Source organism: Sinohyriopsis cumingii, chromosome 1 (assembly GCF_028554795.1).
Source record: "Sinohyriopsis cumingii isolate HCF-2022 chromosome 1, ASM2855479v2, whole genome shotgun sequence".
NCBI lineage: Eukaryota > Metazoa > Mollusca > Bivalvia > Unionida > Unionidae > Sinohyriopsis > Sinohyriopsis cumingii.
Window position 1 is genome coordinate 130,233,197 of NC_142961.1, and position 26,329 is coordinate 130,259,525.

Consider the following 26,329-nt stretch of genomic DNA (forward strand, 5'->3'; position numbering starts at 1 on the left):
TCTTCTGTTCTGCTCCTTCACACGTTCTTTTCTCTCCTTCTCGTTTACCTTTTTCCACATCACAATTTTGATGAATAAAAATGCTTGTTCGTCTTCTTTCTCGTCAATTTTTCCTTCTGTCTTTTTCTAAAATCCTCTAAAAAAAATGGTAACGAGGGAGAAGGATTTATCTACTGTGGCGACGGTAAAATAAGAGCTAACCGTATATATCAAGCCAACGGAAGATACTCCGGTGTCCTGTTTACTGGATTGTGAAAGTTGCATACGGATATATTCGTTGGTTCGTTTTCTTCACGAAACAGAATAACACTTACTTGTTGAACCGCCTTTCTTAATTTCATGCAAGAAAGATTGACTATAATTACATAAATGTGTGCAGTGCTTGGACGACCTAAACAGAACAGCGTCTAACAGTGTTGTACTATCTTTCTCTTCTTTAATCGTAATAAAGGTTAGTTATGATATGAAGTTGGTGTATGCTGAACGAGGGCAAAAAGATAGATATGTACTTGACACACAAATATATTTACAGTGATTATATCATGTGGCAGTTTCCGATCATAATCATGCCTAGTTAAAGGTAAGGGATTTTGTGTTGGCAGACCATCAGTTTTAACTCAGAATGCATAATCTAAAACTTAAAGACAATAATTTGCTTCAAAGAGTTGACAATATATGTTTCTTGCGCAGCTTTCATTAATCACACACCATACAGGGAATGTACAGTGACCGCATATATAAGTACGACGCTTTACAGGATTCATCAGACGTTGAGGTTTAGAGGAGTCGCCTTAAAAACCGATTTGTGGAACGTTTCGTCATGAATGTCAGCAACTCAAATGAGTGGCTATAAGGGACCACACTATGTTTTTCAGTCATACAGTAGTTACTTGTATCTAGCGATCATAACTCAGTAGCACGCTCGCCACTAAGGGTACTACTATTAGCAAAAATAGTTCAAAGTGATCGATTTTAGAAAGTCGAATGAAAATGTATCCATACAATCATGATATATGAGAGGTCCGTTACATTTTAAAGCACCACAGGAAAGAAGTGTTATGTAGGAAGAAGAGATGTGTCATTTTCATTTGCATTGAAGATTACCACTCTTAGCATTTACATCTAGCTCAGTTTCCTAAACAGTGCTACATGTATGCATTGATCTTTATCACTTATAACTATAAGTCGAGCAATATAATCACGTATTTTCACTATGTGATATGTTCTTGGTAATATTTATATTGGTTGTAGTGGTACATAATAATAAAAATAACAATAATAATAATAATAATAATAATGATTATTATTATTATTATTATTATCATCATTATTATTATTATTATCATTATTATTATTATTATTATTATTAGTATTATTGTTATCATAAGTAGTTTTAATTGTTTCGTTAAAAAAGGCAGACTTAAGGATGGGTAAGAATATATTCAGATATTCTACTTTAAATAAAGTGGTAAATCTCTAGAAGATACTAGGCTGGTCACTGATATATATATATATATATATATATATATATATATATATATATATATATATATATATATACCCCTAAACATATCCATCCATCCATCCATCCATCCATACATACATACATACATACATACATACATACATAAATACATACATACATACATACATATAGAGTGGTTAGATTCAATATGTCTAAAATTAAAGTATCATTTTTGGACGTAGAGGTCTTGAAAAATGAAAATAATGACATCACTACCATGAATATTCTTCATGCCATTCTATATCATGCACAAACGGGATGCCATATAGTCAAGTACAATGATATAGAATAATTACTTCTGATGATACTGTTTTTAAATCTTCTTTGACAGAGTTAGGTCAGCATTTTTTAAATAGAAATTACCAAATTGACGCAATTAATTCTGCTTTCCGAATAGTATCTTCTCTTACACAACTTGAATCTTTACAATGTAAAATCAAAAGTAGAAATGAAGATATCATTCCATTTGTTATTGAATAGAATCAAAGTTTGCCTAACTTAGATAAGAGCTATCAATAAATATTGGGATTTAATAAAATTATCATGCAAATCAAATGTTAAATCGCTACAAGAAAGCAAACCACACTTGCTTATAAAAAGATTAAAAATCTTAAAGATTTTCTAATTAATTCTAAACTAGATAAAACATCATATAAAAAAGGATCATCACCAAAATGTAACAGTCCTAGATGTTCGAACTGTATTATTATTAATGTAAATCCTTATTTCAATAGTAATAATACGAAAGAAACTTGTAATATGCGTCGTGATATTAATTGTGCAATATCAAATGTTATTTATCTGATCAAATGTAAAAGATGTTGCATCCAATATATTGTACAAACCAGTCAACATATATCTAAACGTATTAACCAACATACATCAGAGATAAAACATATCGGTCAATCATTGTTATTTTTTGTTGCCGTGTATTTTAACAAGTGTTCCCTTGATTTAGAAGATTTCCTTTCAACCTGTTGTTATAGTTGATTCTCTGTGATGGAACGTCTGCTAAAGGAAAGTGTTGGATTCACCGTCTTAATACGGTACATCTAACAGGTCTAAATTTCAAAACACTATACGACATTCATTAATATTTTTTAAATTATGTCCCCTGTTTACAATTAGTTAAGAATATTTATATATTATTCTAACTTTCAGAAAATCTTAACTAGTGAAACTGTAAACTAATGTCATAAAAATAAGCTTACTAACTCTTTAAAAATGAAAGGGCATTTTAAAATTATTTCTCAATATAGTATGATCAATTATTTATAAAATACTTGATTATTAGTATTATGTACATCAAATTTTTTTATTATATACATTTAGTTCTGATGAAATATTGACCTCGTCAATAATAAATCAATATATAATATAGTATTATTTTTATTTATATTTTTATTTGCATTAAGTGTGCATTATACATAAAAAAATATATATAAAACTGTAAATCTATATTTATTCAAATAGTTTTGAGATAGTTATCAATAGACATAGATTTGTCTTTAAGATGCAGTTTTATGCATTTTTTGTATTAAATTATCATTAATTTGTACTGTAAGTGCATATTTCCATGTCAAATACTCGTTGAAGAATATGACAATTAGGTTACAAATGCAAACTATGACGTCATCTTGGTTATGTCATATTATTTATATCATTGAACACTTAGAAACAAAATTTATTATATGCTCATTTTATTCTCCGATAACTTTGCATTGTCAGAATCGTTCAATATTTTGCGATATTGAACTCGCGCCAAACTTTATATTGCACTCATAAAGGAATTACTTTCTATTGTAAACAAACAATGGACGCAGACGCCAGCACTTTTGATTTGTAAAAATATCATGGACACTGAGGCAGTAGGCGGTTTACATTTTGGTTGATTAAATTTCTGTCTGAATGAATTAAAGCAGATGTTTCGTGGACTGCCACATACCAGCTGCTTTGCTACATTCTGAGTAAACGTTTTTGATACAATGCTCGCATTTAGGCGGGCGATAGACGCCAAATTTCAAAAAATTGCTGGGTACTTACAAATAGCATGCAAGTGACAAGGCATAAACAGTCTTATTTACCTGGTAATAAGAATGGCAAAAAATATACTTACAGTTTTACATCATAAATTTCCTCAAAACGGACATTCTTAGTTTTATAAATCCGAATTACATGAGCCATGTCATGGGTTCTCAAGCTTGATTACACATTTCGAAATTGTACTGAAATTTCGACTATATTCCAGGTGTAATTGCATACTCACTACTGCAATCAAAATGAAATAAACATTAAATTTCATAGTGACATTTTGATAAACGCAACTGAAAGACTTCATATTTTACCTAAATTATGACTTAAAACTTTTATGACAGAACAGAAACACACTTGCAGATGTCAATACGCTTCCTCCTCGCTGCTTCAATCCGATGTATTTCATGTAGAATTTTCACAAAAATTCAGTCCATATTCACGAAATTTCGTAGAATCGACAAAACTTCAAATTCTATTCATTCCAGTTCAAAACGAAAGATTGTTGCAATGCGCATTCGTTCACAAATATGACTCGAAATTTCAATTTTAAGTAAACCAAAACGATATTTTCTTTCGAAAGTTATGTTTAGCGCGCGACTAACTTCACATGTATCTGGGCGGAGTTATGTGTGCATTAATAATGTTGTTGTTGTGTAAGGATGAATGTGCGCTTGTGTATTTAGTTTGGAATAAGGCATACATTCAATTACTTTGTTTCCTGTAATGTAGTTTGTTTATATAATTAAGCCTTAGGTAGAATAACAAAATGAGCATATAATGAAAAGGTTACTCATTTGTATAGGAAAATATGTACACGTTTTGTCGGATGGATATACATCACTCCCAAGGTCGTGCAGTATTTCCGTCCGAAAAAAACTCGTTCAGATTTTCCCATACATATGCATTAACCTATAAATATTTAATTCAGTTTGGATTCCGTCTGATGAAGCAATAAAGAGAAACCTGACGTTCTACGTGCTGCTGTTTATTATTATTATTATTATTACTATTATATATATATATATATATATATATATATATATATATATATATATATATATATATATATATATATATATATATATATATATATATATATATGTGTGTGTGTGTGTGTGTGTGTGTGTGTGTGTGTGTGTGTTCCTATATGTGGGTAGGCCAGAAGGTTTAACAGACATCATGCCAAAATCTACCCTTGAATCAACAAATAAAGCAAAACAGTAATTCCTGTAGTGGTTCTAGGTACGAATATGTAATGATCTCCTGTCTTACTTTGCTAATATGTGTCATGTCTTCATATGGCGACACGACTAAAACGTATGGCTCCAAACGACGTTAGGATGAAAGAAATACACATTTTTTGCACATAGACTAATCATAACAAGAAAAAGGATCTATCCAACATGAGGCAAAACACGTGCTCATTTTGGATGTATCGTTTATAATGCACATCACTGGGCTATTTTATTAATATGGCTGATTCGTTCCTGTTATGTTCGTAATAATATATATTTTTAGACTGCAAAAAGGACAACAGTAGGATGGTGTGGGAACGACAGCATCAGTTGCCAGGACCATTTAATATTGTTCTCGAGGTGGCATTTTAGCGTACTAGCTTTGATAAATACACAACTCGTTTTGGAAATTATCCTTATACAACTTTTGGCTAAATTGAAAAAATGTCTTAAAAGCATCTCTAACATTCACTAAGTAAATAAATTTATAAAAGGAAATTCACAACATCAAATCGCCTATTATAAGAGTGGTGCACACACCTAACGACCTTCCATTTACATTTTATCATTTAAAATGTAATATCTGTTTTAAAAAAACACGAAAAGAAGTTTGTGGGTTAAGTTAATTTTAATGCATGTTTTGTTTGAGTGGATGGTAGAAACCTTATTAGGATACAGCTCTGCGATCTGTGCAACAAGGATATGTTCGCCCTGGAATACAGATTATTTGTGAAGAGTTTTCATTAAAAGCTATGTAATGTACCAGTATAAATGCAGATGTTAGATCAATATTGTCAATTAAAGCAACGACGACAAGAACAAATGAGTTCATCAAAAAGGGCGAACCTTTAACTGATTTTGTTTATTTATTTATTTATTTATTTATTTATTTATTTTATTAAGATCCTATCCGATACCGTGTCAGAGAAATCTAGGACCTACTTTGAGAATTTGATTGCCCTTGCCAGCTATGATATTCCGGGGAAGCCCTTTTAGTAACCCATTGGCAGTGGTATATATTACGCAAGACTAGTATATATCACCATTAAACCTGGTCACTTAAGTGGATTAGGTCAGAATATCATGTCACTATGATCACTCTATTTTCATTTAGTCTTCACTAACGTATGTTTGAAGTATATGTATGAAAAATATTTTTGGTTTGTAGAGCTAACGTCTCATTGCGGAAAACGTTTTTCTTAACTTTTCTCCTTGTAGAGAAAAAGCAAAAGAAAAAGGAAAAATGCTTCTTACATGTCTTAACAATATTCCTATAATACTACTGCAATCAATTGTGTTTCTCCTAAAGTCGGGTGGAGATCGACATCAATTCGTTTGTATATATATAATATTAATTTTTTTTAATTCTGATTCAAGTACTTTCGTGGCGTATATATGCATGATTCGCATTATTATTTCTGTATTTTGGTGATGTTTGTCAGAGCTGAAGATCGTGAATTTAACGTTAGGAAAAACATAAATTACACAACAAACAGATCGTTATATGCTTCATAAAATGATCAATTTATGGGTAAGATACGAATAATGGTTATATATACCACCAGTCCATGTCTATCGTACATTTTTGTTTATGTTGTGGTTCTATTTTTTTCCATCAAAAACTTCTATCTTTAGCTAGCCTCATTTTAATATTCAGCCTTTGGTTAATGTGTGTCCCAAAACACGATCCGAAGAAAAAATAAATAAAAGGAAGGAATCCTCAATATTGACAGTCGACATTTAAATATTTTGGCTTCTACGAAAATTAGGAAAGAAACGGCACGTTTATGATACGATGTAGTTGAATTTATAAGCTCACAATGGAGTTTGTCTTCGTTGTTTTCTTTCGGTCCGAAACTTGCGCATGTGTTAGACGATATGCTAGATGGTTTCTTAAAAAAAGTTTATTCGGTCAGAAAGCAAAACAGTTCTCGATTGAGCTGCTAGTTTTGTAGAATCTTGACCTTGGCTATGCACAGCTATTGCAAAATATTCTGTTGTTGAAGATTATAAATACATGAATTGTTTAGTTCACTGTTTGACTATATGATATGTATATCTCTGTTCCAGTAGATATAAAGTCATTACTATACAGCATAAAAAGAGCTCCTACAATCATATCATTTGATATTAATGTGGGGCTGGGATCGGCTCTTTTACAATCTTTTCCTTTATACTTTGATATCATAATTTTAAATAATGTAAAATCTGTTGCATAAAGTATTCCATAAGCGTAACGGTGACAATACTTTTCCGTCACTAACACTGGACAACAAATTTTTACAAAAGTCATGTTACTGAAATAAAATTAGTCAATTCTTATCAATTTTTATGTGCTGAACACGAATATGACAGTCAAATTACAAAATTGGCTCTAGTTTTTTTGTAATCTGCAAGAAATTAATGTTTACATAACGAAATGCATTCCAATAGTAAAAGGTCAACTGTAATAGCCTACCTATAAAAAATCAAGTCATTGACTACATCTTAGATTTCTTCGCCTGTCTCTTGTACAGCTGTTCGGGAGCATCTCTGAGGAGTGTCCAGCAGTAGTCAGCCACCATTGTAGTGGACCATTTTCCCTGGTATCTTTGTTCCATTGTTGCGATATCTTGATGAAAACGTTCGCCGTGTTCATCACTAACAATACCACAGTTGCTAGGAAAGAAATCCAAATGGGAATGAAGGAAGTGAATCTTTAGAGACATATTGCAGCCAAGTTTCTTATACTTCATCAACATGTCTTCTACTAGTTCCTTATAGTTTTCTGCCCTAACATTTCCGAGGAAGTTTGTAGAAACTAGGCGAAAAGCATTCCATGCTTGTTTCGCGTCACCTTCCAGCAATTTGTTGAACCGGTCATCTTTGAAAAGCTCTCGAATCTGAGGACCCACAAAAACTCCCTCTTTAATCTTTGCTTCGCTGAGTCGAGGGAATTTTTCATGCAGGTATCGGAATGCTGGCAAAGTCCGGTCAATGGCTTTCACGAAGTTCTTCATCAAACCTAGTTTGATGTGAAGGGGTGGTAGCAAGATTTTCTGAGCCTCAACCAGAGCTGGGTGTTGGATATTCTTCTCTCCAATGGCTACATTCTGCCTGTGAGTCCATTCCTTCCTCATGTAGTGCATTTCCCTTGCTCGGCTATCCCACTCGCATAAGAAACACATGTATTTTGTATATCCTTGCTGCAGTCCCATTAAAAGGGCAACTACCTTCAAATCACCACAGAGGTGCCAGCTGTACTTGTTATACTCAATGGAATTCAGTAGCTGCCTTAAGTTATCGTATGTCTCTTTCATGTGGACAGCATACGCTACTGGAATAGATGGAAGAATGTTTCCATTGTGCAAAAGCACAGCCTTGAGACTCAGTTTCGAAGAGTCCACAAATAGTCTCCATTCTTGTGGGTCATGAGTGATTTTTAAAGCATTCATGAGGCCCTCAATATCGGAACAGAATATCAGATTACTTTCCTTTCTGAAGAAAGGCTCCAATTGCTGGTGGCGCTTTCGATATGCAGTAATTGTGACATCTTCTTCTAGAAGATTCCATTGTTGGAGTCTTGATCCTAGCAATTCTGCCTTGTTCTTTGATAAGTCCAAATCACGAATCAGGTCATTTAGTTCTTCCTGTGTTATTCTGTGTGGGGTTGATGATGCACCACAGTGAAAATCTGGATCACTGCATGCTGATGGACCAGGAGAAGAACAGGTCGACTCACCTTTGTCTTCGTCAGATGAATCAAGAGAATATTCTGCTGGAGGTTCTGGAATAGGAAGTCCCTCACCATGTGGAACTGGTCTCAATGCAGACGGAATGTTTGGGTAGACTATTCTCGACTTCTTTCGCTTCGTTATTCCGCCGGAAAGAGGAGGAACCAAGCAGAAGTAACAGTCATTTAGGTGGTTGCTTGGCTCTCTCCACACCATTGGGACTGCAAACGGCATTGATGACCTTTTGCAATTCAACCACTGTGAAAGCTGTGTTGTACATGTAGCACAGCATATATGCGGAGCCCAAGGCTTGTCTTGGTCACCAACCTTGCATCCGAAGTAAAGATGATATGCCTTCTTCACTTGAGAATTGATACTTTTCTTCTGGTTGGCAAATGTCACTTCCCCACAAATATAGCAAAAATTGTCCGCGGTATTAACACACTTTCGAGGCATTACTGTTCTTTATTGTACGTAAATGGATAAAATAATAAGTTTTATGTAACAGTAGCTTGAACTGTCTCGCACAACGTCTAAAATATTTTAAATGCTGAACCTATCTGATTGGGCTTTATATAGTACACTGCTTACGTCAGCTTCAGCAGCCGCCTGGCATTAGTATAATAGGCCTACACATGTATAGTACACTGCTGACGTCAACTTACTTCAGCAGCCGCATGGCATTAGTATTGCATTGCATCAGAAAATGATGCAATCAACTGTGGATGATGTGAGCATGATGGTATTATGCAATGTTACATCATTATTCCGGATGTTGCTGCAGTCCTGCTGGAGAAATTTACACAGTGAAACATAGAAAATGAGGTATATGAATATCTTCAAAACGAGAGCCAATACAAATTTTTCACGGTTATATTCGTGTTCGGCACACCAAAATACTACAGATTAGGGCCTTTTCAAGTCAGTAATGATTTCACTGTTGACCAGTGTAATTAGTAATCTTCAATGTGGATATTGCATAAGAATTTCTGTCTTATTTCACAATCATGGTATGTGTTCATTGGAGCAGATATGTCGAGTTCAGTATAGGTCATACTTGAGCGCTGATTTAGTTAAACATTCTCCCTTTTTTGCATTGTCCACGTGCGACAGCTAAATATATTTTATAGTAATATATTTAATACGCGTAACATTAAAAACAATATGAGATTGGTTGTTACATGTAGACCGTGTATATTGTTTGAAAAATAACTTTAAACATTAAGGATATTTCATAGCTAAATGCGACTTCATGAACACGTGTACATGACGCCATTACAATAATTTAAAATATCAATTCCAATTTTAAGATTTTCAAATATGATGCATTTTTTGTCTATGATTTCCTCAGACAAGCAAACATTTAAAAATTTTACAATGCTTGTGTCAACAAGAGCCCGTATAAGGCTTCCCCTTCTTGTCCGGATATATGTGTTGACCCAGAAATGTATAGGTTTTTTCCCCTTAGCATAGGAACAAGCCATAAACAAAGATTAATAACATAGATGATGGTGGGCTAGAGGTCATTGTACGTAATCGATATAGGCAACAGAAGAACGGTCGGAAGGGTATCATAACATAATAATACTTAATGACGAACATTTAAGAAATGTCTTGGTTTATAAATGCACTATATTTAGAACTGTCTCATTTTGATAGAACGTCATGTTGTTCACATGTGATAATTAGATTTTAAGACTATATGTACGCAGTGCTATATTGTGTAATAATGGATGCAGCGTTTTAATTGACCGATTTTATTTTCTCCTTAGGAGAGCTGGATTAATATGCCGTCACATATCAAAGGTAAGGATAATACAAACTGTTATATTACTTTCAGGATATGCATTGTGCAGGATTCAAGGAAGTGTATACTAACAAGAATATGACATAAGATCTTATTCGTTTTTAAAAAATTATTCTGCGCATGGATAACTGAGTAAGTATTTCATTATGCTCAAAATATCTATGCAAGTCGCCACCCTCTCTTGTGAAGTAAAAAAAAACTATAATAGTAGTAAAAGTTCCCTGTAATTATATTTTTTGGCTATAGTCCGTGCATCGTATTCTATTTTACAAAATAACTTATGTAACTCTAATTGTTACTATTTTCAAGACGTTATCATTTGGATACGCTAACACTACCACTGCAACTGTTGCTTTATATTGCGCCTAACAAATAAGAGAATAATTGAAGACGTTAAGATATAATTATATGTGATGATGTTAGTACCAATGTAAAATCAAGTGTCTTGGATCTGCACTTACGCAATAATATATCATTTGTTAATGTGTTTCTTCTACTAGTGTAATTGTATATCTTTTTTAATGTTGTTTTTTGTGATTAATGTTGTTGTTGTTGTTGTGGAGTTTAAAGCCATGTTTCAGCACACGATAGGCTCTACATGGTGGCCAGTATAAATGGTGAAGGATGAACCCAGGAAAACTCCGGAAAGATCCACCGACCCACGAGAAGCTAATGGCAAGCTTTCTCCCATACTTATTGTGATTAAATGTGTCATTGTGACTTCATAATTTGGCATTACAACACTAGGTTTGAGAGAGAGAGATGAGAAATCTTCATGTGCTCTGTCCTATTTGGCGGTAAAGTCGAATGTCTCTCCGGCTACATAAGTAAAGACAAGAAACTCATTATATTTTCCAGCCTCTGTTACTTTACTTTTTGTCTGAAACAACCTTGGCAACATTAAACAGATAGCATGAGAAAGGTTGACACCTCCTCCTACGTATGCGCTGCTTTTGCTTCTTTCTTTGGGATTTAATTCCTCCAATACGGATAAGATGATCTACTGCCCAAGGTGTGTTGTAACCTTTTATGCAAAGTTTGGTAAACTTTCACTGATTTAGCAAGAGAGAGGGAGAGACAGAGACAGAGACAGAGAGACAGAGAGAGCGCAATCTCTAATTCAAAAACACATGCGCGCATAAATATTAAATCATTACGTAACGACACCAAGTTTATAGGCGAAGCAGAACTGATATCTGGACCATGGCAGTATGTATGGCTGTACCTAAATTGGTTTTGCTCAAGCCGTGTATGTTTATCAAGAGTTGCATTTCCAAGATTGTTCTAGTTAATTCAGATATGTTTATCAAGTGATATCAATTTAATGGAAAAGTCCTTCCGGTGTATGGACATTTCATAGTTGTGCTTTGATCCATTTGTGTGTTTATGCATTGATGGTTGAACTAATCCTTCCAAAGCATGGGATATATCCACGCTACGTGCATGGAAAATATTTAGCCCACTACAAGTATATTTTGCACAAAAAACACACAGGCTTCCAAAATAGCTCTTTAATTTCCATAAGGAAAATCTTCACCTTTGAGATTGCTCTGATAAATTATCCACTTTTACACCTCCCCTTTCTGTTTATCCTTCAACTGGACATCTCCACACATACAAATGTAATACTGACCAGAACACTGCACAGGCGCTAATGGTGTGTCAGATTCAGGATAGGAGGATTTTAAAAGCTTGCACATTTTCAGTATTTTCTTCCAACATAGTTGTGAAGCTGATATTTGCTAAAATATTGCGGCTGGTTAAAATGTTAGCACTTTACATTTTATAAACATCCATTCTGCATTTATCTTAATTAAATCCGTGCCAATGGATCAATTGCTGGATCCAGTTCACACTATATATTGTCTTATATATATATATATATATATATATATATATATATATATATATATATATATATATATATATATATATATATACAGAGAGAGAGAGAGGAAGGGAGAGAGAGAGACGGGGGAGAGAGAGACAAGATAGAGAGAGAGGTTGTGTGGGTTTGTGTGTAGAACCTTCTTAATAGCAATAATGCCTTAGGGTCAATGTAAATCTTTAAGCAAAGTATCCCAATCTTAGATATGTTGTACTTAAACTTTAGGTACGAGCCAATACCTACTCCAAAACATGCCGCACTATATATACACTAGAAATATTATGTATTTATTAATAAAACTAAACAAGCTTTGGGGTAACTTTTATTTCAGACAATAACACGCTCTTCGATAAACAGATGTGCTAAACAATAACAGTATTCCTTCATCGGTAGTGCTTTAGTTTCTGAACATATCACCCTTCAGAATAAAGTTCAAATTATATTGCAAATCAGACTTCGCCGGAAAAAAATGTCAAGACATAGATTGTGCCTGCGTTAATCGTATCAGCATCAGAATGGAAAACAACACCTTATCGGCAGGTCTTATACAGGTAACACTTATCAAACAGCCGCTTCACGAACTGGGATTTTACTTACACAACGACAAGAACAGCTCTTTTATAGTAATTTCTGGTCTTGCTAGGGGTGGCAGTGCGGAGCAAAGTGGTTTGGTGAAGACTGGGGATGTACTGGTCAAGGTGAATGACATCAGCCTTCAAGGCAAGTCATGTGAAGAAGCAAATATCATTTTAAAATCAATTCCAGTCTTGTCCCAGGTCGTTCTGCTGCTTCGATGTCAAAATGGTTACACGGCTCATCTGGAAACGCGTTTTGGGGAAGATGGCAAACCCAAAACTATGCGAATTACAAAGCCGATTAATCCACCTGAAACGTTCATGTCAAGAATTAAGAGAATATTGTGTTCGTCAAATAAGGTATCAGGCACAAGGGAGGATAATGACGACATGATTGAGGATAAATATGTCATTGGTCATAGTTCGAGTATCGAGGACCAGAAGAGGAATTTGCATCACCATAATAACGGGTATGTTGACGACAATAATGATGACAAAACCAAACTCTTAGATGTAGATGGCGGACATTTTCCAGATTTGCCAAAGGACAGAAGAGGATTATACACTTCTGCGAATGCTCCCCAGAAGGCGGTGAAGTTGATAAATACGACCAATGAAAGACCTGCATATATGGATACCCTGCATATGAAGGCATTAGAGGTATGCATTTTTCTCCCCCATCTCTTTAACTTTTTTTCTGTTTCAATGTTAGACACTTCACTAGTGAATTATAATTAAACTAAATAATGTCCTATGAATTTCCACTTGGTGCAGACGCAGACTATGATGAAATGTTATGTGAGCAAATTGTAATTTTATACTTCCGAGAAGACTAAAACAATGGGTTCAACATTGGTGTTCTCAGTAAATATTTTGATAAATATATACCTGTATCTACATCCATATTATAATTATGTTGCAAATCTATCATCTATAGGTTTATCCATGGACATATATTCATAAATCGGAGTCACCCATTGTTGTAACAGAGCCCAAATGTGACGTATTTTGCGCTGTAATATGAACGAGTGGAACTACGACCAAATCACAAATATAACAAACAGTTTGTAACGAATTAGCTCCCATTCATGAGTCTTAAATAGTTAAGTGTGATTCACAAATGACGAATTTTGTGAACACCTTACGCTAACCCCACCCCTGGAAGTGTTTTCCACTAAGCTGAATAGCAATCATTAGCTTGCAAAGGGAATTATCTAATTATAGTTATTGTATGTCGTTAGCGAAAACACATCATTGAGAATTGATTCATTATAAATCTTTCGTCTGCTTACTATATTGTTCGCTGCAGATCATATAAAAATACGCCAGCAGAAGAAGCTGGTTAACAATGGTTAATACTGACAGTGATGTTATGAATTCTATTCCGTGTGCGACATTTTTTACACAAAATGACATCCATTAGATGCCAGGTCTAAAGTTTCGTATTTTGCAATGGAGATATTTCTAACAGTGATGAATAGGGCACTTCTGAAATTCTAGCTTTTTAAGAGCGATATCACTCTAGAGTTCCATGCAAGTCAAAGATGAGAATGAAATGACATGTTCACAATTGACCCCTGAAGTGGGTATAGGAAAACTTAGTTATATCTTCTCAAGTTAGAATTAGGGAGATTATCATCGCAACTACTAATGTTGGTTTACAACCGTTTCATGACTAAATGACATATTCTGAATATTCTGCAATGATCAGAACTTGAAATTGTACATGGATAGTTGATCTGAATCAATGCTAATTAGAATAGATACAAGGAAATAAAAACACGAGCAAAATAAAATAGTTGGATATTGGAACTATGTTCAGTAGAATATCTTTATGTACAGGATGCAAAATGTTTTCGAGGAGATTAAAGGATAGACTTTGACACATCAATTAGTCCCATTCAGAACCAATACATGGAAATGTATATTACAATTGATTTGTAGATATGAGTTCACTGATGCCCCTGTTAAGCATAAGAATATACAAATATTGCATCTGGCTTTCAGGACATATGCTGCACCGCAGAACGGTGTATAGGGTCTATGATGATAGCTCCTTTAAACAGAACACCAAGAACATCTCGACCCAAAAAGGAACTCATCTACCATGCAAAAGATTTTATAGATCAGTATTATGCAAACTTTAAAAGGTAAGATGAAGTCCGACATTCCAAGCATAGATTTTATAGATCAGTAATATGCTAACTTTAAAAGGTAAGATGAAGGCCGACATTCAGATCAGATAAGCTTGAGTCAGAATCTGGCAGTTTCTCCAGTACGTTTTCTTTTCTTCAGATCGCTACTCATCAATTCTGGAGACAAAAAATATATCGGCGTTGACTGTCGAGAGCTTGGAAGATATAGAACAGTCAGTAATTATGATAACTAATTGACGTTTTAGATTTTAAGCATGATAAAATCTTTTTCAATAGGACTTAAGCGTATAAATTTGTTTATAATAACGATACAATTAAATTGATATCGTTGAACGCATGTATGACGTAGATGTATGTATGCATGTATGTATGTATGTATGTATGAGTGTATGGATGGATGAATACATATATGCATGCATGCATGTATGTATGTATGTATGTATGTTGTTGTTGTTGTTGGGTTTAACACCATTTTTCAGCACACGATAGGCTATGCATGGCGGCCAGTATTAATGGTGGAGGAAGAACCCGGAAAACCCCCGGGAAGAACCTCCGACCCACGGGAAGCTACTGGCAAGTTTTCTCACATATCCACATTGGCCGAATCCTAGACTCGAACCCACGCAGACAGAGGTGAGATAGTAGTGATCCCTAACGGAGAGCGTTTTAGACCACTCGGCCACTCGAGGCCCCATGTATGTATGTATGTATGTATGTATGTATGTATGTATGTATGCATGTATGCATGTATGTATGTATGTATGTATGTATGTATGTATGTATGTATGTATGTATGCATGCATGTATGCATATATCTGTATGTATATATGTATGTATGTATGTATGTATGTATGTGTGTGTATGCATGTATGTATGCATGTATGTATGCATATATAGATATGTATGTATGTATGTATGTGTTTATGGATGGATGGATGGACTTTAATGTGTATATGTATATTATATTCACATGTGAGTGTAATTTTATTTGGATACTCTAATAATAAATTTATATACTTAACTGCCTGTATGTGTATAATTTTGCTTATTCAAGTTGCTCGTAATTTTAATGTATGCAGCAGGTCAAACTGCTCTACTTATCTTTGTTTCTCATTATGAAATTGCAAACCCTCTTGAAAATAAAGTATTGTGCATTGTCTGTGCATGTCGAAAACAAATCAAATACCACTTAACAAATTTGGAAATCAGGAACAAGAGAAGGGTCAATACATTATTCAGAGAAAGCTTTCAGACTAAGACTAAGAGTTGATTGGGTGGATGGTTTAAAAACAATTTTAACATATTTATTGGGTATTTTATGCCAATGACATTGAAGCTATATGACTGTCGCAGGAATACTACGAGACGTCTATCCTGGATGGCTTCGCCTTGTGTCAAGTCCGCGACCGTGGGTTAACAGTCCTTCGTCACAAAAACAACTATTAGAAACCATCACGTTTTGATCACTTACAATTTAGACAGACGACCAACTGGATAGAAAACAAAACAAAACAAAACAAACAAACAAGAACACAAGTAAAGGAAATAAAAATCACAACAATGCTAATCCATTCATGACCGTTTGCACTTTTGGCAGTGACTATTCAATACTAACCGTATAACTTTTCTGTGGAATAATATTTAGCCTGTGCTAGTGGGAAGTGGGATATATCTGTTATTTTTTTGATGCTGATGGCAATAACAATTTGCAAAGATTCGGATAATGTTTCATTTCTCTATATTTCAGAAACTCAGGTTATACATTGACATGCTTTCTCGATCCCTTTATTTAGGAACCAAGGTCACATTCATATAATCCGTACGTCAAGCATTTGGTTAAATTGTTTATTTGGTTATATTTCGCAAACTCCTTTATGGATATCTATAGTGCGACACACTTATTTTCCTGTTTGATTCTGGGTCTAAGGTCAATCATGGAACATTTGTAAAGCGGTTTTGGTTAAATATTATGAGCTTATTCCTTCGATTGATTGCTCGTGTATGTAGACTTTAAGTCATGCTGACAGCCCATGAAAAGTAACTTTAAGACCATATTCTACTCCTTGATTGTTTCTTTTGATTATATTTTAAAACCTCTTGATGGACTATATTAATACTTTGGAAGGATTGTTATGAAGCTAAATAAATTCATTATGCAACATGCTGGTTCAACATTATGACCTACAATTTAGCGAAATATTTTAGTATCAACGTTTTATGTTGAACAATTATCGGATTTACTTGCCAAAGTTGTCTCTGCTCAGGATCGACTTTAGTATAGGCATTTGTTTTTTTAAAGTGAAATCATTTTTTCCTGACAGACAAGATAAAATAGCCCACGAAAAGCGCTGGGCTGATGTCCTCAATTCGATTGAAAACACGGGCACATACGATTTGACATTAGATGAGCTAACTTTTGGAGCAAAGACTGCGTGGAGAAACGCACCCAGGTGTATCGGCCGGATCCAGTGGTCCAAACTTCAGGTATGTTAAAATTACATCTGCTTAGCTACCATACACACCTGCATACATACACATAGGCATTCATACTTTCACCATTACTGATAGAAATATAGTAGAGAAGAGAATTATCACCATACTTTTTACGCTAAATGTTTTCTGTAGCTGCAACCTCCTAATTTTCCGCTATCGTGCCCGACAAGTAGAGAGATGCATGTACATTACATTAGTTTCCATCAACTTTCATCTGCTAGGGACAAAGTGCACATTAATACGTCCTCTATATATCAATAATTGAATGTTATGTTTGCATTTGCTGACGCTTGCATAAGCCATTTATATCTAAGCTATATGAGCAAGGGTTTAACTCTTAACCTTTTATAACGCTACAATTTTATTATCAAATGACGTAGAAAGTATGCTACCATGATTTAGCTGTCTTTTCGTATATGTTTAAAACTAATAAAATTCAATGTACATGGAATGAAGCGATTTCCTCTACTCAGCTTGAATATTGAAAGTTAGCACGGGAGCGGAACGAAAACTAAATATGTTAAACGTGATTTGAACAAAAACGTCTGGAATACTCATTTGCGAACACTTTTGTAATGTATTGTATATGTACCAAAAAGACTAATGTTACCAGCAATGTTGTTAAGCTTGTTATAGTATGTAGTTTAATCAATATGAAGCCATTCTTACAAAGCAGGTCACTGTTACATGATTTTCTGAACTCATGTTCTTTCCTATGTCCAATGTCCAGTATTTCCGCACCTAAGCACCATTTCTGAAATCGCTAATATTTGCTGGCAATGTTAAAGCCAGTTACTTAGTTAAATATGCAACTCATATTAATTTATTCTTTTACTTTAGTTTCGCTTGTTTGTTGGAACGAATAATGTGTATAATGAAACACATTTTATAGACAAGAGTAACACGATATCAAATATTGCACGAATAATCCATATAAAGGTCACCGCGTATATAGAACACCATTTAGCGATCTCTTCTGCATTTACATTTATATGTCGTCTCTGTATAAATTACGCTTGTCCAGTAAGGGTAAAAATGTTGTAGTCTTTGTAGAGCCCTCTGTAACATCTTTTCTTTGTCCGTCGAGTGTCTTCCATTGATACATTTCAATATCTTAACATATCGGATCAAGGAATATATTTTCGACTTTTTCAGTTGTTCGATGCTCGTCATGTAATCACTCCGAGAGGGATGTTCGAGGCTATTTGCAATCACATCAAATATGGAACAAACGATGGAAATATTAGGTACTATAATATACACTCCTGTTATTGACCATCTGTCCTTCATCTGGCAATGTGACTTCAATGCAAAGTGCTACGATGCATCCTGCACAAATGTGATATTACACAATATTGATAGAGTATGCATCTTGCTATGTAAGGTAACAGCGTAGACAGAAAGATACGTCATCATAACGCTTTCAATTACATACATGATTGTACACACCATATCATAAATAGCTGACAACAATATGAAAATTGATACACAAAAATTCGCATTTTAAATTCATATGGATCCTTCTATTGTATTTACTTTAAGAGATTTCTAAATTAGTAGCATCAACATTCCCCAGCTTATCTGCATAGTTCATCTTATGTACTATTGTCATTTCCTCTGTATATTTTCACTGGCACAGTCATGATTAGTATGTTCCTGACACAAGTATGATACATTGAAAAACTATGCCCTTAATGATTTCCACATATGTTCACATGGCTTCCTCAACTCCAATTTAATGTCGACGACAGTCTCATATTTGTTTATTTTTACGTTAGACCCATCAATAACCAAAATAGTTAGCTACTCTTTCGGAGCACCTTAATCAACGTGACCAATATGGAGGTATAGCCTCAAATTGTCTTCTTCCCGATGCCTCATCAACAATCAGACAGGTACTGGTCATTTGTAATGAGTGAAAAACTGTTTTATGTTCGCACATTTTATTGCACTGCTTTCTCTGTAAGATTACATCTATGTGCTACGAAATCTAGCATAACCTCATCAGAACCATTTTATGTTCCCCAGGCGTTATTAAAATCGCTGCGAGACGAATGAGATATCTGGTCAAAACCGACAGAGGCATGATAAACTGGTAATGGCATGCATTTTTCATAGACATGAATAAATCTCTTCTAAATGCTATCCACAATATACTTAAAGTGTGCTTTCGCAAGAAGACGTGAGCTGGAACACTAAAATCTGCGTACATTCCATAGAACATGACTCTTATGAATCCATTTTTTTTAACATATCATACTACTGCGCACAGCAAAAGCCGCCTTAAATCTGTGTCTTTGTGTACCGAATGGAACATACCAAAAATATCCATGTTAGGTGCTTAGCCAAGCAAACGTCGAGCCCTGCTTTGCTTTGCTCTCGTATTATCTGAGGTAAGCATGCCAGATGCACTGTAGATTAATGTTGCGGTGTGCATCACTCTTTCGCTGGCTTTGGTTTGTAGCGAGTGGGATATATGGAAAACAGTCATCGCAATCAATGTCAATTATATTTATAGTTTGTTGCTGTGATTTGAAATATTACAAAATTACATCTCTATGTTTTAACTAGGGATGAAAAGGTCAATCATGTATCCAATATTGAATATTGCTAATGTTTCAAGACAATGGTGTAGTTCGCTTTGAGGATTGAACAAACAACGCCAGGTTGAATATCAGATGAACTAATGGTTATAACCTTTACTTTCAGCACATATTTAGGAAAGCTAAGCTATATGATTTAGCAACACATTTATTAAAGGTTTAAAATATGTTTGAAAAACCCGATATATTCCTGGAAAAAGTGTTCAATGCACTATAAAACACAAATACCCTTCGTGTATCATGCGCGGAAACATATATTAATCAATCTGAGATTCTGATTAGCATTTGATTATTTATCTTAAACAAAAAGAACACGAGAAATGACAGCAAAAATCTGTTTATGAACCATTCTAAGAATATCTACCAAACTTATTAGTAATGGTCTTTGAATCATATGTCATTAAAACTGTCATACTATATTTTATTGGTGTATGCGTAATTTATTTTTATATCATAGAAACAACGATACAAATACACTTCGAAAATATCTGATTATGAAATAGTTTATTAAGGATGGATTTTCAGTAGAATCGCTTACTTTCTCCACGTTTTTGTGATTTCTTTATTTTAAACAACCCATGCTGAACATCGAATGAGAGTATACTTTTAAGATGTCGTGATCTATCGGCATAATGTACAAACACGTTCTATTAAAACTGTCCTAACGAATATTTAAAAGCTTAGTGTTTAGAGAAACAGTGTAGTATCAAATTGAATCGCAACTCAGATTAGGTAGACGACGAAAGTGTTCAGTATGATTTTCTAATAAATTAGACAGAGTCGTAAAATAAATTTGTTAGGAGTAAATTGAGCTTACAGGCTGAATTTGATTGTACGAAGAATTGCATTTTTACAGATCCGCCATAACAATATTTCCACATCGGATCAGCGGAAGACGCAGCTTTCGTGTATGGAACTCACAACTGTTCTCGTATGCTGGCTATAAACTATCGGATGGAACTGTGATCGGAGATCCCATCCATGTTGAATTTACTGAGGTAAAATGATGTCATGTTTTGTCAAGATTATATGCATCGTTGTACGTGCCACGTCTACACAACCATTCATATCTTATTACCTTAGAATAAATGGCTGCGATTTGCTCAGGGTTACGAAGGTAGTTGTTCATCACATGGACATATCACACGATCTATAAGTATACATCTTTGCGAGAAGCAATGTCTTCATGGGATGTTACCTTAACTCTTGATAACGTGAGTTTTAGACCAAATGAATGCATATTAATGCATATAATGTTTCATATAATCATGAAACGTAGTGTAAAGAATGTTTGGGGTTAAGTCGTATATATTAATAAGTACTAAACATCTTTTAAAGAAAAGATATATGTGACATTATTTCATGCATGTATTTGTTGAAATATTGAGTTTAAAAATCATATTTTGACCGATGTTCATCCTTGAATAACGAAACTTTATTGGATGCAGCTCTGTTAGTGGAAGGTCATTGTGACCAACGTTTGATGCTTCTATATGTTCTGTCAGGTAATTTTAGTAAGCTCATAACCACATAGTTTGTCCATGCTATATACATTCTAGCCAACAAAGTGATCCATTTGTAGGCAGTGTGGTTTCATATATTAATAGCTATGTTGAATCATTAAAAAGTGCCATATAAATGAGTACGCTTCAACAGGCAAATTCTGTATTGTGCAAGTGGCTGAGTAGTTACAAGAAGAGGTGATTGAGTGTATTTCGTGTTAGGTCTCATTTCTAGTGACAAATCTTTACTTAGTGAAGCATGCTTGCAATTGTGGTCATATTGGTTGTCACTCCAAAGTTACTCAAAGCATTTTATTTTCAGCCAGCAAAAATCATTATAGAATAACCACTGAAGTAGATTGTATGACCAGTTGTTTTGAAAAAGAAATATTTGAGGCTTGTATCATCTCATTATAGTTCCTTTGCACTGGCATGATATAACCGAATCCACCTTCCTGTTATTTACTGCCCGTTGTGCCTTGTTACACGAGGAACGATCTATCAGGTCAAGACCACATTTGCATAATTTTGCTTTGCAATGTTTCTACATTCACTTCTTAAATGATAATTAATGTTTGCTGTAACTAATGAAGTATACTAAAAGCCTCGTAATGTGTGCTCGGCAGTCTTTATATAAACACTGCACGTGACTCTAAATGACATAACCGAAACAAATTGATGAAAATGCATCGACGTAAATTTCATTAAATTTAGTTATGTACTAATTGAGAAATTTGATTAAAGAAAAGTAAACTTTTAAAGTGTAATTTCATATAATAACAAACATGTGAGTTTATGAGTTTTTAATTTTATTTTATCACTATACATCATTAGTTTCAACAGATAATGCACAGGTGTCCTCAATATGTCATTTTTTGTTTTGCACAGGTCTGCCAGAAACTGGGCTGGAAAGGAAAGAACGGACGATTTGATATCCTCCCACTGGTCTTACAAGCCAATGAGCATGATCCAGAATTTTTTGACATCCCGCCTGAATTGGTTCTGGAAGTTGAAATGAAGCATCCCAAGTAAAGCTCTCTTGAATCAGTTTAATATCGTATATACTTACCCATCCTTTATCATAAAATACGGCGATCTTCAAGGAGAGGCTCCTGGCCGTAAATAGCATACTTCCCATCTGTACCAATGGCTAACTTTTGACAGAACTGGCACCGTCATCATTCATCTTTTTCAAACAATTGTTTTAGTGTGTGCAATAAGTTTGAGCTCAATGACAACCCGGATAATCTACAGTGTTTCTTAGGTGCTTGGATAGTCGTATATGTGTATCAAATACAGTCCAGTCGGATTATGCAGCATTACATTATCTGAAAATTGTGTTCGTTTTGCCTGAAATATTGAAAACTAGAGTGTTCTATTATAATTGGTCTCGATGCAGCCAAACATTATATTTTCGACCGCATCAATTCACATTTGGATGTGAAATACAATTATATAAGTCAAAATGAAACATTTTGTCAGCAAAGCAGACTTCATGCACTGAAATCTTAACGTCATCGCGGATCTTTTGAATGCATTTCCACACAGTTACATACGAGATTTGATTGCTCGCACTATTTAGACTTGTTTAACAAAGAACTCGGTATTAGACGGTTTGATTGAACCATACAATGGGTATAGCGGTCTGTAAGTTGGAATGCGACTGGTCGTTATACGATTTAAATAGTGGAAGGAGTTATATAATATTTCAATATAGATTTTTAACCTTCTAATTTTCTCGTCTGTGTTAATAATCAAATGTCGAATGGTTTCTTAGCTTGCACCACAATCATAGGAAACATGACGATGTCTTTTATGTCAGATTTCCATGGTTTGCCGACCTCGGCCTAAAATGGTACACGCTGCCAGCGGTATCAAATATGATGTTTGACTGCGGCGGTCTGGAGTTTACAGCCGCTCCCTTTAATGGGTGGTACATGTCCACAGAAGTAGGAGCCCGGGATCTATGTGACCCTAATCGCTACAACATCCTGGAGGTAAGTCTAATCTTTAGTCGAGTACAAATGTATTAAGCCATTATAATCGTTCACTCAGAATTGTCAGAAAGACTACCATGTTCTATTTGGCTCATACAATATAATTCGTAGTTTTGTCGAAAGTGCTTTCACTAATAATCTGAACTGTAATGTTCATCATATTTGGACGAAGATTAATTTCACCCATCATCCACACAAATTACCATGATGAATAGGAAACTGTGATAAAGCTAGCAAACATACATTTTATTCCAGACAGTTGCTCAGAAGATGCAGCTAGACACAAGGAAGAATTCCAACCTGTGGAAAGACATAGCCTTGGTGGAAATAAATGTTGCTGTGCTGTATAGTTATCAGGTTTATATACTTTTATCTTCTTTAAGCTGCATGGTGATCACCCTAGCGGATGTATTCCCCAAACTGCGAAATTGAGGCGGAAATTAAATGTATGTGGATATTTCAGAAAATGTGGATAACCATTAATAACGTTTTCTGTTTCCCAGCAATCTTGTAAATTTGCCACCGTAGTTGTTCTGATGATTATTTTAATTTTAAGCAAAGCACGCATATCTAGACAAATGTATATACAGGATATTACAAAGGTCCACCACTGCAGAAAATATATATGCAGTGTGTTTTCTTCGATAAAAATCTATTTGCATAGTCGAATCCTTTTCTGATATTTACCATATCTAGCATTTTCACTGTGTAATTGATAGTCTCTATCATGACATATGACATGTTTTCAATAGTACCATATATTATCAGGCTCGCAGATAGATTCCATTAGAAATAATAGCATTATTGCACTGGGATAGCTGATGTATTTTACAGGTCGCTCATTGTTGGCTAAATCAATCACTGCTATAGGTTTGTTCCTCTTCAAATAATACATATCACCTTATATTAACAAGATACACTGTCATCTTATTAGACAATCATCTTTAACCTATTAGCAGTAAATATAGTACGCATCCTGTAGTGAAACTATGATGGTTTTAATTGATCCGTTTTATTAAAGGCTGCAAATAGTTTTTGAAAATTTAAATATATTCTGACATCGTTAATAACCTTGCGAGCAATTGTATTTTGGACAAAATGACATATTGTCGTTACTTTGTTAAATACACCAACGGTGATTATTTTTGTTTTGTTTTCCAAGTTCAGAACTCCATTATAGGCATCACTCATATCAGAAGAAAGTCTATTTCTTCTGCAGGCGAAAGGTGTAACCATTATGGATCACCATACCGCCGCCGAGTCCTTCATGAGCCACTTAGAGAACGAGCAACGCCTGCGTGGTGGATGTCCATCAGACTGGGTCTGGATAGTACCTCCCATGAGTGGAAGCTTAACGCCGGTCTTCCGTCAGGAGATGCTAAATTACAAGCTCAAGCCATCATATGAGTATCAGGTACAATGACAAGATAAATATAGAATGCGATATAAAGATTAAGAGTGCATGTCCTCACACAATGTTAACATATCGTTACAACGATAGATTACATACACCTGATGTTTTACATTGCCAACATATCTTCCATTTCACACGTGAACGCCATTAAATTACACTAATTTATGTGTCTGAATGAAAAAATAATCTCAAAATTGCATTCATCAAACATGAAATTTGCGAAATTTATTGCACAAAAACAAATATGACAAGTGCTGTAGACTTTATTAAAATATTAATATTTATTTATTTAAATAAAATGTGGTTTTATAATCTTGTTTTTTTACCTTCCTTGGAGATCATACAATTCTCAAAGTTGAGAATCAGCTTGTGATCTGCATTCAGTCAATCGTAAGAAACTTTACTTTTGAATCATCATGTCTGTATGGTATATAATGAATTCAAGCACAAATTCGGACTCATATTGTTTATTATATCCGGTCGCGAATCTATTTCCTACATATACCTTTTTATATTATGATGTGTTCCCAAACATCAAGAGTCTAAGCATTGTGTTTGTTGTTAACTATAAGAATACATGCAAATCAAAGTTTATCGTATGTATAAACATATTCGTTTTAGCATATTGTGTATTTTCCCCTCTGGAATCTTTACATTGATAAATGGGCTTACACTCTAAAACGTACCCTACACATTGTTTAGCTGTACAAGTACATAGCTATATAGATATAGGGAGATACAAAGAGAGAGAGAGAGAGAGAGAGAGAGAGAGAGAGGGAAAGAGAGAGAGAAATGTAGGATTTAAACCTTTATATCACCATCCTCGATATTCCTGTTGACCTTCACAAAATATTGTATACAGAAGTGGGGTTCAAAGGAATACTTCACCTCCTACTAACAATATACTCTTTGCATCCAGCTTTAAGGCGGCTTTCAGTAGTTTTAATAAACATACCTGTCCCATAGACCTTTGATTTAAAAAGTTTTACTAAATGTTCTGAAGTCTTTATTGAATTACTAACTTAGGGCATCTGAATGAAGCTATGCGATCCTTCGGACAACCACATTTATTATTCTTGTAATTGACCGATAAAAGTATGAAAGTATATTCATAATGAAAAACATATGCCTTGAGAAACGTGATATAAATATAAAATGCCAGTTTCGTTTTCCTGATTCTCACAAGTAATATGTCAGACTGCAAACCCCCCCCCCCCCCCATGACATGGCTCTGATAATTGCTATATTGATAATAACTGGAAGGGAATTTACATAAAGCATAGCTAATATAACTTGACGGCAATTATAAACAACCTTGTCTTATTGTCAACATCAAGGAACGAACAAAACTAAACCGCTTAAAACTGTGACACACAATTTGTATCGA

The 26,329-nt window shown here is 34.5% G+C and overlaps 1 protein-coding gene across 2 annotated transcripts in view; it reads left to right on the top strand.

Annotated features, from left to right (window-relative positions):
- Nucleotides 1-26,329, top strand: part of LOC149807856 (nitric oxide synthase, salivary gland-like) — a 71,324-nt gene that overhangs the window by 17,586 nt on the left and 27,409 nt on the right. For both annotated transcript variants that reach the window (XM_089971386.1, XM_089971387.1), the window contains exons 2-11: nucleotides 10,280-10,313; nucleotides 12,534-13,437; nucleotides 14,785-14,927; nucleotides 17,255-17,417; nucleotides 18,582-18,673; nucleotides 20,886-21,027; nucleotides 22,420-22,559; nucleotides 23,354-23,528; nucleotides 23,784-23,885; nucleotides 24,748-24,942. In XM_089971386.1, coding sequence (XP_089827512.1) covers nucleotides 12,718-13,437; nucleotides 14,785-14,927; nucleotides 17,255-17,417; nucleotides 18,582-18,673; nucleotides 20,886-21,027; nucleotides 22,420-22,559; nucleotides 23,354-23,528; nucleotides 23,784-23,885; nucleotides 24,748-24,942 — 1,872 coding nt within the window. In that variant the 5' untranslated portion in view covers nucleotides 10,280-10,313; nucleotides 12,534-12,717. The remainder of the gene's footprint in view (nucleotides 1-10,279; nucleotides 10,314-12,533; nucleotides 13,438-14,784; nucleotides 14,928-17,254; nucleotides 17,418-18,581; nucleotides 18,674-20,885; nucleotides 21,028-22,419; nucleotides 22,560-23,353; nucleotides 23,529-23,783; nucleotides 23,886-24,747; nucleotides 24,943-26,329) is intronic.